The sequence below is a fragment of the Brachionichthys hirsutus genome, chromosome 9, assembly GCF_040956055.1.
Source record: "Brachionichthys hirsutus isolate HB-005 chromosome 9, CSIRO-AGI_Bhir_v1, whole genome shotgun sequence".
Classification (NCBI taxonomy): Eukaryota; Metazoa; Chordata; class Actinopteri; order Lophiiformes; family Brachionichthyidae; genus Brachionichthys; species Brachionichthys hirsutus.
This window is the reverse complement of record NC_090905.1, coordinates 7,079,409-7,093,386: the sequence shown is the minus strand read 5'-3', so window position 1 is coordinate 7,093,386 and position 13,978 is coordinate 7,079,409. Positions and strand designations below refer to the sequence as shown.

The window sequence follows — 13,978 nt, the reverse complement described above, 5'->3', positions numbered from 1 at the left end:
CTTCTCTAACAAAAGCAAAATATGGCCACCACAGGAGCCTCTCTTTGTGGCTAAGGAGATTGTCAAAAATTTGAATTATGAGAATGGTACGTTTGATTTTGCTCCAGTGGAGACTCGCTATTTCTTTGCTTATCAAGTGACAGTGTGGCCACTGGGGTGAATCTGATTGTTTTGGGTTAAAGTTTATTGAAGGGGAGGGGGGGGGGGGGCAGGGAAGTGTATATTCAAGACGGGTGTCACTGATAGCAGTGACAAAGGGAAAGGGAGAAAAAGAGATTAAATAAAGGGAAATGTAGCTGCAGCTAAACACCTTGAGGTGGCTTTTTTTACTCTCTCTGTGTTTCCCCTATTTTTCTCTTCTCCTCATGTCATTGTGTTCTGCATCAACCCCTTTACATCCCTCAGAGCTTCGAGAAGGTTGGTGTGTTTTTTCTTTTTTACTTTTTTTAACCCACATTTGAGAAAAAAGAAAAGAAAAGAAAAACAATTCTACATGTTGAAAAATTTTAGCTGTATTTGCCTATTACAGAGCTCTATTCATTACTAATTTGTATTAATACTAATCAGTTAATCCAAGATGCTAAATTATTATGAAAGAAATGTTTCTTTATTTCCAAGGGAGAAATGATGAAAGCAAACCCGATTAGCTCGGGTCTTGTTAATTTACTTTTATGTTTGCATTGTGGGGCCTTTTTCGCGTTTTGCATCCTTTGGTATTGCTTCTGCACCTAAAGGCTTTCTTGCACGTGTTGTTATGGAAAACCAGCATGTGTGAATAACAGGACCTGTTGCATGAGGAGAGAATGTAACTGCGCTTGCATGCCTGTACAAAATCCCTTTTGGCCGTTTCTTTGGTCTCTTTCTTTTTGCATTCTCTGTGTTTCGGTCAATTGTTTTCTTCTCTTTCTTTCGTTTTTCTACAAATGTTTCTACAATCCCTTTTTGGTTTTCCTTCATTTTGTTTGTTTTTATGTTGTGATTATGGCGTTTTGTTTGTGTTTTCCTTTTGTTTCTGTTCTGTTCCTAAACTTATTTTTCCTTAAAAAAAAAACCCTGTCTCTTTGTGATTCATTTGTTCATGTGTTTCTTTTTCTGTGATGCTTGTCTGCTTCTTGAGTCTCGGAGTGCAAATGCCGAATGAAATAATCAGTGTGTATACAGCCAGTGTTTCTGTCATCTTGTTTGTAGCAACCCATTAGTGGAAAAGATCAGCCCTGATTGGGTTCTACGGTGATTCCAGGCAGCCATTATGGGATGCCATTTACAGTGTCATGTGGATCAATAACAATATAATGACTTGGACATCGCATTTGCTGTTGCTTAGTGGGTGCTCAAAGATAGTTTTACTTTCAAATGGCGGCAGCTAGATGTGATTGGTTTTGTTGAGTGACTGCTGTTTGCGTTCCCTCAGAGTCGTGACACTCAATCAGATTATAATTTATTATTCAGAGGATTTCTATCCCTTGCACACTCAAAAACACAAACACACACACACGTTCATAGAAAATAATTGATTTTCAGGTTGATGTGACTAAAGTACCGGTAATGAAGTTTCTCAAGCTGTACTGCAGCGATGCGCGCAGAAATTGAAGCATTCATACAGTAGTCTGACAATTATGAGATTAAAGTGCTAAATGAATTGTAGATCAATGAAGGCGGGTTTATATTGCAATTGGATTTGTACCAACTGTGCATCATCCCTTATGAAGTTTCACCTGAATGAGAAGCATCAGCATGCGCACCAGGTGTTCAAAGACGTATCCAAGTGAATTGGATCTATTTTTAATCTTATGTCACCTGCTGTAGGGAGCTTTGCTGTCATTTTTACGGCTTCGCGAGTCTGATGAATCCACAACTTACATATTTTTTGGAAATACGAGGTGAAGTTTTTGGCTAGGACTTTTACCTGAGCAGATCATGCATATCATTCATTGTGGGAGAATTAATTTTACATCCCATTCAGTCACTTGACTGATTTCTGTCAAGTGACTGAAACCCTAAATATGTTGTACTGAAAGGGAAAATGTGGCTGTTTACATGCTTTAGTAATGTTAGTTTCTTCACAAGAGTACATCCAGTATGTTTGTTCAGTTGCACCAAATTTATCCCTGGAATTTGTTAGCAGAAGCATCATATCTATCCTTTGACATTTAAATTTACTCCGTTACGAGGGAGAATTAGATTCAGATTTTATCTCCACCAACTGTTTCTCATTATCTGTGAGCATCTATTGACACAAAGTATAGATTGTCACGGTCCTCGCCCTAAATAGATCATCTTAGTCAGTAGACATACATTTAATTATTCCTTTTTATCGAGCAGTTAAATCCTGACACAAAGTAGGAATTCAAATCCAGACATCTATGGGTCATTTGGTTTAAAATATTTTAAGCCTGATAGTGTATGAATGCTACCCGTTATTGCTGCCCTTCACATACGAGTGTCGAGAAAAAGGTATTCCACTGCAAGGAAATGGCACCTGACAACGTCACCAATAAAGCTTCCGATAATAGGGCCGAAGAATAACAGTGATGCAGAAAGACTGTGCTGTGACGCATGCATGTGCACGTTTGCCCTCCTACATTGATGCCTGCCTGATTCTGGAATGTGCTTGCATGTCCTGCTATACATTTGTGTGTAACGTTGGGGAAGAAAGCTAGATTACACCTTATGTTCTCACTGGCCAATGCAAAATCCTGCCATCTCTATTAGATGTTTGTCTCAAGTTAACAGCCGCCCATTAAACACATCCTGCTGCTGTTAAAGGTGCATTTATTTTCCATTCAGAACCAATCCTCTTTGCCCTCATTCTAATATAAACATATGAATACGTCTCCTCGCTCAATCTGACTGAGAATATTGACTGAAGCGACACCACAGTGAGGGGATTCTTGCAGCGTCATCTACCTGTAAGTCAATAGAGGAAAAAACAAACGTGGTCTATGAAATCCCCTAAATCCAATGCATTCTATTATTAGATACCCCTGCCATGATGTATCCCAGTTTCCTTTAGGTAATAATTTCCATTTGGATGAGCCACTGATTAGCATTGGTGCAGCCAAGGTATGCTAATGCTGTCCGACCCCCCATGGCTTATATGTAAATGCCGTGGGCCTCGCCCAGATAGTGTGACTAAAGGATGTCCATGCTGCGCCTGTGTCCTCAGGCAGCAAGAGGGTGTAATCTCAGCTTCAAGGTGACACTAAAGGCTGCACATTATTTTGGCTTCCCCGTTCATTTTGGGGCAGCAAAAACTGCCTCACCAAAATGGCCGATAATGTCCACCTTCTGACCTCTGTTTTTTGCCACAAATTCCTCCACAACACCGCCCACTATTAGAGCTATGAAGTACTCTGGCGTTCTCTCTCGACTGCTTTTCACCTCGTCCACTCTATGGCTTCTTTGTCTTTCTCTCCACATTGGGGCTTGAAACAGTAGTCTCTGCGAATAAAAGGTATACATAGTCGTTTTACTTTATCTCAATTTCAAATGGGCCGGCTGGGCTCCTGGTCTCTGTGAAGGAGGAGCCTGTCCATGCAATTGGGATTCTTTGCTTTCTTTTCTTCCCTAGGCCTACGATGTAAAGGTAGCGTAGCATCGGGACCAGTCAAGTGGCATCGTCAGTTTTAGCACAGTCTTACTTATGGTAGTGTCGTGACTCCCATGCATGTGCTACTCACAGCTGGGCAGACTGTTGTTCCTCAACGTGTCAGGTTAAGAACTTTGAGTATTACCTGATCAGACATTTTGTTGTAATTGGAAACCAATTTGATTCATGTATCAGCATGCTGTTGACAGGTGGACTCTCCCCTGGCTTTCCATCAGCCATGTTAAGTGTGATCGCCTATCATTCATCAAAGAGCGTCCCAGCGTTCTTGCGGACTGGATTCATGTTTTCAGAAATCACAGAGCAGCCACAGTCAAAAGTTATAAGCATATGTTGTGACTTAGTTGCCCGGAGAGTGTCGGTGCTCGAAGCGTAACAGAGATCTCTTCCTGTGGGGAAGCCTCATTCGCTCGGCTGCTGCAGCTCCCGGTCCATTGGCTGACCTGAGCCCTTCACCAGGGAGAGAAACTTTAATTGGACTTTTCCTCTAAAAAAGTGACCCTGTTCTCATTATTTTGTTTTCACCACCACCATCCAAAATTTAAGCGGAGACAAATTCAGCTGAAAAAACATCTAATAGTATTGATGCATACCTTTGTTTAACACAGCCGTACTCTTGTACTGTCTATGCTGTTCGGACTTAGTTATTTTTTGTGGAATTGTTGAGCTGTTTTGTTTTTTTATATGATTTTGTGCGTGTGTGTGTCTGGAACAATGCTATATTTGGGAATGAACGGCATGCTTGGATGGGCTTGGGTGACATTTTTTGGATTGTATTAGCTCCTTGGTGTCTACCCAAGTGGATGTGGGTGCACCTGTATATGTCACTCATGCCATAGCCACACCCATGCATGTCCGTGTGAGGAATGGGCTGCCCTTTCACCTTTGCTGTTTCATGGGGCATTTTTGGAAAAATCAGAATGCAGACATATTTTTCCTTCCCTAAAATGAAGGTTGCATTTTTTAAAGCTTTTTTTTCATGCAACATTTATTTTTTTATTTTTTTTAATTGGATAGATTATCTCCCATTTACAATTTCTAACCATCCAACAATAGACATAATGACACATAGTGTGATATCTCAACCAGATGGTCTTGCATCCTTCCTTTATTGTTTTTTTTTAATAGAATGTTCAGGGCGGAGCACTTGATAATTCTTAAATATATTTTTGCTGCATTTGTTTTCTAACAAAGCCATGTTTTTGTCTTTAATGATTCCATTTGATCAGAAATTAGCAATATTTTCAGCCAAAATTCGCTATCTATTGTTTAGAAGAAAAACATTGCCTATATTTTATACAAAATTTGTGTTTCCTCCAAGGTAACAGTAATATTAAAGTTAATAAACCTTTTTTTTGAGAGGTTGTGTCTTGGTCAGGGAGTAGCATTGACATTGACTGATAGGACAATGAGAATTCATTCGGTAAATGGAGGACAAATTAAAGGCTCCCAGCCAGCTTCATTTGAACACACTGGATGTGCATTTTAATGATTTCCTCTGTGTTATTTCTGTGCTCAGGTCAGAGAATGTCAGTTCTCTGGTGAATATCCCCTTGGTGTGTGTAGGTGGTATTTGTACCCTTAGTTTGTTGGGAAAAGTTGAACTGTCCCATGCGACGATCATATGAATCCCACTTGGATCAACACGCTGAACTTTGGAATGCTACCTATCCCTGACGTCTGTCTCCCCATTTTCTGCGTAGTCCCCACCCACGCCCAAAAACACCTCATATCCACCCACATACGAGATGCCCCAAGTTGTGTCCTCATTAAGTTGCAATGTTAAAGGAGGGGAGGTGTAGTTAATTCTTGATTTTAAGCCCCAGTGTGTGAGACCTCCAAACCCACTCTGAGCCATGGCCTTTGTTTATTTTTTATTACTTTTATTTAGATTCACGGTCTCCTTATTCTATCCCCTCCTTCCCTTCCTCCAACAACTCAATCCCCCTTTCCTCTTTTTGTACTGTACAATATGTCTGCCCATCCATCAAGGACTGTCTGCTCGTCTCCGTCTTCCTGCCTTTTTGTCTGCTGTCTTGCTGCTTGAGTCTGTTTAGTTCTGCCTTGTCTTGTCTCTTGTCCCTTTCTTTCCAGTCTTGTCTATCTGTCTGTCTTTCAGTCTGCTGTATTATTCATCATTTTTTACTTCTGTATCTACACTACTTGCTTATTTCTCTTTGACCTTCTTTGCATCCCAACAAATATATTGACATTTAATTTGATACTTTGATTTACTTTCAAGATTAAAACACAGTGGCACATGAAAGTTCCAGTACCCCGTTCCTTCCTTTATGCTTAATTTTGTTTTGTTATTTTTCCAAAATAAATCAAAGCCACCTTAACATTTATTCTGCACTGGACCTGAAGACGGTGTTTCCTGGCTCTGATTATATATTCTGAAAGTCTGGCATTAAACTAGTTACCAATCAGCAAATGTAATGCTTGTGTGGTCAAAGCTTATGTGAACGTTGCTGTAGTTGTACAGTACATCCACCTGGATCGGTCATCAATATACCATTTTGTATATTTTTGACCTTGGCCACATCTTGCATGATTATCCGTCAAGTGCTTGGTGGGATGCCTCTACTTCACACTTTGCTTACTCATATTTTCATGCCAACTGACATACATGATGTACATACTGTACACACTTATTTTTATGTATATATATATATATATATATATATATTTGTATATAAATACACACATTCACAAACGATGCAAGTGGTCAGTACCATCCATGCCTTTCATCTGCATCTCATTATCAGCTTAGATCTCCTCACCTCTTCATCAGCTTTGAGCTCCTTCCTGTCTTCCTTCCTTTGTGACTTTGACCTCATTCATCTACGCTGCTCTGTAACTTCCTCTCTATCCTTCCTTCTTTTTCTCTGGATTTCTTTTCCCTGTTGATCCAGTTCTGTTTCCTGATTCCAACACACTATGATATTAAACTCTCCAGCCAAAACCACTATAGCTCTTATTCTATGTATTTCTAGGCACACACTTTGTTCCTCTCTACTCATTTGTGTTACCTGGGTAACTGCGATGTGACAATGTGCCACCATCACATTTGGTCACATTTGCTTTAAAAAAAAGAAAAAACAGGTTTACACTGCATTGAAGTGGGTTACCTTCACCCTCCTCCAGACCTTCACCTCTCTTTGTTCCTCTGTTGCCTTTATCTCTGTCCTCTCCTCAGATGCTTTATCTTCTATCTTGTATTTCTTCTTTCCTCTCCAATCGTCTTTTGTCTGGGCATGCTAGCGACCCTTCAGTTATATTCCTCTATGCATTTTATCTCAATTTTTATATCTGATTTTGTTATCATTTACTCCTTAGTTTATCTCGGTCTATTTATGCATGCTGTCTGTGAAACTGATAGCTGCATCTATCAATGGAACCGTGTCAGATCTTAATAAGGCTTTGTCCAGTGGATCTACCCAAAACCACAAAAATCTGATTAAAGTTTCTCATCTTTAAGATATCTAGGTGGAAGAGACAGTTGAAAACATTCGCAAGAATGTGTTTAGAGACCGAGCATAGCTTGTCAATAGCCCAGTGACCCTACACTTCCTGTGCTGTGGGAGAAGTCTGTAATGGCCTCCTTCCTGTTTGGCATGAGTGTCTGAGAGGGCAGGAAGTTCCAGGTTGCCATGTTGGCCTTATGTGATAGCATAATCACATGGGCTGTACTACATACTTGGTGATCTGGTTATTGTAGTTCCCGCATACATGAGCAGTTCAGTTCCAAAGATGAGAAACTCGTAATAGATTTTTGTGTCTTTAACTGTGCTGTGATGGGTCAAATATTGGTCAATGGAACCTTGTTGCTATGAATCGTTGCTTTATTGTTAATCTACATTGTTGTTGTTGAAGCCGTTCTGTTAGTTTAGTTCCTTCTCATTATTTGTATCTTTTTTATGTTTGAAAAGTTGACTTCTTTTATACTGTCTTTGAGTTTACATAATCGTGTTAGACCCTTTATGTTAATTCTTTCCTTGAGAAGGATCAATTTACATCGGCCTCTCTTGTTGCCTCTTTTTTCTCTTTTGTTTGACTCCCTTGCCCTCTTTTGTCATCTTCTCCCCTCCCTCATGCCTTCTACCAGTCCGGCGGGTGCCTCCTCGTTTCTCCATTCCACCAACGAGCCAAGAAATTATGCCCGGTGGCAGCGTGAACATAACCTGTGTGGCAGTGGGGTCACCCATGCCTTATGTCAAGTGGATGCTGAACTCAGAAGACTTGACACCGGAAGATGAAATGCCAGTGGGCAGGAATGTTCTCGAACTAAGCAGCGTTCGCGAGTCAGCCAACTACACCTGTGTGGCCATGAGCAGCCTTGGAATCATTGAAGCTGTTGCACAGATCACTGTCAAATGTAAGAGATAACTTGCTTGTGAAAGAGGGTCATTATGAAAGCGATTAACTTCAGCGTTGAAAGCACTGTGAAGGAATTTGCAAGTTCTCCTTTGGTCCTACAAAGTTCATTCCTCACTTTTTTTTTTATGACTCCCATCTCTTTCCTTCCTGTTCTTCTCACCATAACAGCTCTTCCCAAGCCTCCAGGTACCCCTGTCGTTACTGAAACCACTGCCACCAGTGTGACCATCACCTGGGACTCAGGCAACCCAGACCCAGTGACTTACTATATCATCCAGTATAGAGCAAAGTCACCAGACAGCAAATACGAGACTGTGGATGACATCACCACTACACGTTACAGCATTGGCGGCCTCTACCCCAACACAGAGTATGAAATCCGAGTCTCAGCTGTTAACACCATTGGCCAGGGTCCTCCCAGTGAGCCAGTAGAAACCCGGACTGGTGAGCAGGCCCCTGCCAGTCCGCCACGAAATATCCAGGCCCAGATTATATCTCAAAACACCATGATGGTACGTTGGGAAGAGCCTGAGGAGCCTAATGGGCAGATCAAGGGATACCGTGTTTATTACACCATGGATGACTCCCAGCTCATGAGCCTCTGGCAGATTCATAATGTCCAAGACAGTATAATAACAACCATCCAGAGTCTCGTTCCCCAAGAGACTTATACTATTAAAGTCCTAGCATTCACTTCAGTAGGAGACGGACCCTTCTCAGAACCAGTCCATGTCAAAGTCCTGCAAGGAGGTAAGGATAAGAGTGGTTAAAAATTAAGATGTTATTTTTCTCCAATTCTTTTATTGAGTTACATGTAATGCAAATGTGATTGAAACTTCAAGTTTAAATGAGCCACACTGACACTACATTTATTCTTCATCCATAAGAAGAAGACTTTGACAACCAGTGAAGCACATTTAATGCATCCAGCAGCACAAATATCTGATGTGCATTCTCTTTCATGCTGTTCAAGGTTCTTTCAGACATCTGCAGTGTCTGAAAAGTGAAAAGGGCAAAAGTGCGTTTGATCATGGCAATCTGAAAAAAACGTTTTGTTTTAGAAAGAACCAACATGTGATTCAGTCCATGCCAGGGCGAGGAGGAACATCCAACTTCTGAGACTCCACAATAAGTGGAGCACAAACTTGATCTCTACATTTAATTTATTTCTCAGTTTAATTCCCTTCTATCCTTGCTCATCATATCCTATTATTAGCATCATCACATTTGTGGGTTTATAACAAATATGCTGTTTTATTTAGAATTTGATGAACAAGAAAAAGAGCTCCACTGGTTCATTACGTTAATTGAATGGAACCCCTCCAATATATGCAATAAGCATCTTTACTGTTATTTTGGCATTCTACTATAACAATGTCCTGTACTTTCTTCAGTTCCAGGTCAGCCATCCAAATTCCAGGTTGGTACTGTGTCTGACACCAGCATTGAACTGATCTGGGAATCTGCCTATGAGAAGGAAGGAATCATAAATTATGAGCTCCGTTTCATGGACCGCAGTTTGGGCACCCAGGCAAGAATTTTGGCATTTAATTTAAAATGTTGCAAAAATGAAGAAAATATGATTAATCGTATTATTAGCCTCCGACCCCATGTTTTATCGGATTGGTCCACAACTCATCTCTTTATTGACAGATGAAGAAGTCATTTGGGCCAGCATCTTCCTATGTTGTGGAAGGTCTCCGACCGAACACAGAGTACCACTTCTCACTCGCAGCCGTCTCCAGCAAAGGCATCGGAGCCTTCACCAATGACATATCACAGAAGACCTTGCAAGCCAGTAAGTAGCACATTATTTAGTCTCCTGTTATGTTTATGATGTGGCTAAGAAATGCATTTTCACCGGTAATCAACTTACTTTTTCCTAAAATGCTGTGACCGGTTTCCGTAATCATAAAAACTGATTAAGAATGATACATTACATATAAAAAATACTAACTAACATGTCTGGTGTGTCGCTGAGTTCTTTCAAAATTTTGACGAGATTATTTTTTTTATCTTGATTCAATCAACCTTAGCATAAGTTGTGTTGTATTTTCTACCTTATGCAAAGGGAAATGTGCTATGAACAGTTTGTTTTGTAGAGGATTTGGTTATTTTGTTAAACCAGGGGCTTTACAAATGATTCATTTTAGATTAACTTCATTTTTTATAATGTGACTCTGGTGCCAAATGTACATCAGTGTGCCAACACTGTAAAATATTTATATAGTTTTCTATTTTCTGTTTTTTATTATTTGCTTTTCATTTTTTTGACAGCAAGTGCACTTTCTTCCATGTGACAGACACAAAAAATGTCAGTTCCCCTCTCTGACCTCCAAGGCTCTCATATGAGTAAAGTCATCAAAGAAAATCCTTATTTGTGGTCACGAAAAGTGCTCCCTCCTGAATTTATTCCAGTATATCAGTTACCTACAGACGAAAAAATGTTTCAAGCAAACCAGCTAAAAATAGCAGGAGGGATATGATAGCTCACAGTAATGAAACTTATAGATATCACAATGACTGTAATAAACTGCTTCTGCTTTCTAGAATTCTGTCAGAATGAATCCAGATGACTTTTACTGGGACATACGAGAGCCATGGTGGTGGGAGTAGACTTTTAACACATTTTCTGTTTCTACCAGTGCAACTTTTTGGCTGTACCCCTCACATCTGGACTGTGGGGGCTTTGGAACAACTACTTCACAGTTGTTTTTGTCACTGCTTACAGAGCTGCACAGACACTGCAGTCACTGAGGAAAGCACCAGTTGCATGCAACTTTCATTCCTGTCCATTGGGGGTGCTGTTGAGAATTTCACTGTATTGTTGATGTTTATTCAGTCCAAGCATGGAAATGCTTAATGATCACTCAGCCCCATTCCTGTCTTGGCGTCTGTCATGTTTCTGTGCACATTTTCACCTGTATGTGTCTTTGTTATTTCCTTAACTCTGCGTTTACATTTATTCTTGTCCAATGCACTGCTAAAGGGATTGAATAGACTCCTCCTCTTTTGTTACCCTATTCCAGCTGTGTTTCTCTCTTTGCCACTTGTTCCCCTGTGTGGTGGAACAAAAAGCTCTCCTTGGAATGGCATAACATCTCCTTGTTCACGTTGTGTGCTCTTTCTTTTCTGTGAAGTATTTTTTATTTTATTTGTTTTTTTCCAAATAGGTTATAGGTTTATTTTTTTAATCATTTCTGTTGCTTTCTAGTTAGCTAAAAGAACATTAGTTCGACATGACTTCAAACAGCAGCTTGCTGCAATTATTTTTTTTTTCTGTTTGAGTTCTACCACAGTCACAAGCAGCCCAGTACAGACAGACACTACAAGCCACGTTAATGCAGTAAAACCATCATAGGCATCGGTATTGATGGAAGGTAGTCCACAAACACTTGGACATATTCACAGACTGCTTAGCTTCTCCTTTGCTGCTGATTCTTTGAAATTTGTGGACAATTGCAACACCAGTATTGACAGATGCTTCAGTGCCGCGCGAGCACTGTCATCACACGAGCGTGATGCTGATGGATGCTGTCTAAACACAGGGTAAGTCGAGCTGATGGATTTTCTCAAGTTGCGGCTTGAGACAAGGGATTCTTCCTTTCAAGTGCCTCATCCATAACATTATATTGGGTATAAGTGTTAAAGTCATATCCCCGCCCACCACCAAGCTCTCCCTGTGCTGGAATAAGTGCCACGTTGTATTTGAAGCCGCAATCAACATACTATTGTTCCAGTTAATAGCCTTTAACCCCTCTACGCTTTCTCCATGGTTAGACCTCATTGATACCAACTGTAGCGAGCAAGTGTATTTTTTTCTCCCATACATTTATCATTAGTACTTTCTCAAGCGAGTGTGAAGTACTCTCATTGGTCTCTCATTGCGCAAAGATGAAAAATTACAGACAAAGTCAGACTACAACACGTCATAATCAATAGCTTGACATATGGATTGTTCAAGGTAAGTGAATGAGTGGTTTCGGGATTCAGTTTGCCATAACCTCAAATAATATATTTTTGAAAATACAGAATAAATATTCTGTATTCATGACACGTGTCTGCAGTTTGAATGATCTGACATGAATTGCTTGTAATAAGTAGAATAGAATAGAATAGAAAGCCTTTATTGTCTTTGCATAGTGGCTATGCAAAGAGATTAGGAGTACCTTTTTTTTTTATTTTTTTTTTTACCTTTAACATCGATAGTTACACAAAATTTAAACTGACAATAAAATGGCACAATTTTTGGGAAGAATGCCGATTGCAGTATTTGGTGCACTTTCATCTGGACATGACAGACAAAACATTTTGTTGTTGTTGTCAGGCTTCTTAGTCAGATTTTTCTATTTTGAAATTGAACACAGAGCATTGTCTGGCAAGCTGAAACCCTTTTCCACTAAACACAAGACAGACGGCAAGATTCTCCTGCTTTCTTTGTTGTCCATTACCTGTGGTAAAAAAAAAAATATTAGAATTGTAGAACTTTGGGGTCAGTTCAAGCAGCAGTACCCAGAGGCTTTTGTCATGGCGACTACTGTGCAAAAAACCTTTGATTGAAGGGGAAAAAAAGCATCTTGGATCACAGTCCTCATTTGCAACAGTCTGAATCCTCTGTTCATGTAATTGAAATGAATATATGATATGTTACTGAAAACAGTAGCCCCCATTCAGAAGCAAGGCCTCTTGGGGTATGTTGCCAGAGTCAGACCAGCTTGAAAGTCCATTTTTATGAGACTCTTCAGATATAGCCAACGTGGGTTCACAACCTGAGAGGGTACGGGTCTCCCAGCATTCCTCTAGCTGTTTTTCCATTTGCAGTCATCCTGACAATGCCCAAGACGGACCCTGGGAGTGGGTGTGAGGGGACTACAGGGTCCCAGAGTAGCAGATAAGAATCCCATTTCATAGCGTCAGAATTAATTTCATGCTTTGCGATGAGCTATAAGCCAGGCCCCTGGATTGTCAGGCTTTGTTACACATTTAGATTATACCTCGGACCTGCCAGTAGCCACTCAAGTGCTATCTCTCAAATTAAAGTGGCAGATTCTAAATCCTCGGTATTTAGCCAAACAAGCAGTTTACCGCCCCCCCCCCCCCCCCCCCACACACACACACACACTTAGTGTAATTGCAGGAGCTTTTTAGATATATTGGAATATTTGTGTGAGCAGGGCCATTTGGCATTGGGAGATTAATTTCATAATGATCTGCAAATATGAAAATCCTGTCATCTGAGGCTTGTGGTGAAAATGCAGTTCAAGAGCAGGCATGTGCTTTTACTCTGACAGCAAAGGCATTTGGGAATCTGTGTCATGTGAAAAGTTGACATCAGACATGTAGCAACGGACCGTGTGGCTAAACTGTTCACCTCATTGTGTGGAATTTATATCCTGAAAACGTCGCACTTAAAACAAATTCAATGTGAAGGTTGTCATCGTGATTAAGCCAACCGACACCATTGCCATTGCAGACTTAATGCATACAGCTTTTCATCACATCACAACAGACTTATGAGTCAACAAGAAGCATGTGAATGCAGACATGACTAATTATTTGTCAAATAGCATTGAGGAAACTCTTTCAAGGAAACTTCAAAAGAACCTCAAGTGAAGCATTCGCTGAGTTTCTTCTTTTGTGGGGGTATAATTCTACTATCGTTAATGCTACCAGTGGCCTTCATGGGATATGCACTTTATTAAAGCTGTGCCCCAGCCACTCTTAATCCTTTATCAGGCTCGGGGATGCCTGTGCGCCGTGATAGCCTGGCCCTGTCAGATTCACAGCCTTTTCCACACCACAAAGATTGAAAATCATTCCTGACGTGGAGAGTTTGCAAACACAATATGAACGGAGGAAAGAAGCTGAAAGGCTCAAAATCCCGTAAGACCGTAAGTAAATAAGCCCATTGGACAAGGAGAAGGGTTTGGGCCGAGGTCCTGTCCTACGTGTGTGTGTGTGTGCTGGAACGTTCAGACTTTACTGGGAGAA

At 40.5% G+C, this 13,978-nt stretch overlaps 1 protein-coding gene across 1 annotated transcript in view; it reads left to right on the top strand.

Moving 5' to 3' along the window:
• Positions 1 to 13,978, top strand: part of ptprsa (protein tyrosine phosphatase receptor type Sa) — a 90,302-nt gene that overhangs the window by 35,259 nt on the left and 41,065 nt on the right. Inside the window, exons 8-12 of the mRNA XM_068743110.1 lie at positions 406 to 417; positions 7,716 to 7,985; positions 8,156 to 8,737; positions 9,382 to 9,518; positions 9,641 to 9,785. Of these exons, the coding sequence (XP_068599211.1) occupies positions 406 to 417; positions 7,716 to 7,985; positions 8,156 to 8,737; positions 9,382 to 9,518; positions 9,641 to 9,785 (1,146 nt within the window). The remainder of the gene's footprint in view (positions 1 to 405; positions 418 to 7,715; positions 7,986 to 8,155; positions 8,738 to 9,381; positions 9,519 to 9,640; positions 9,786 to 13,978) is intronic.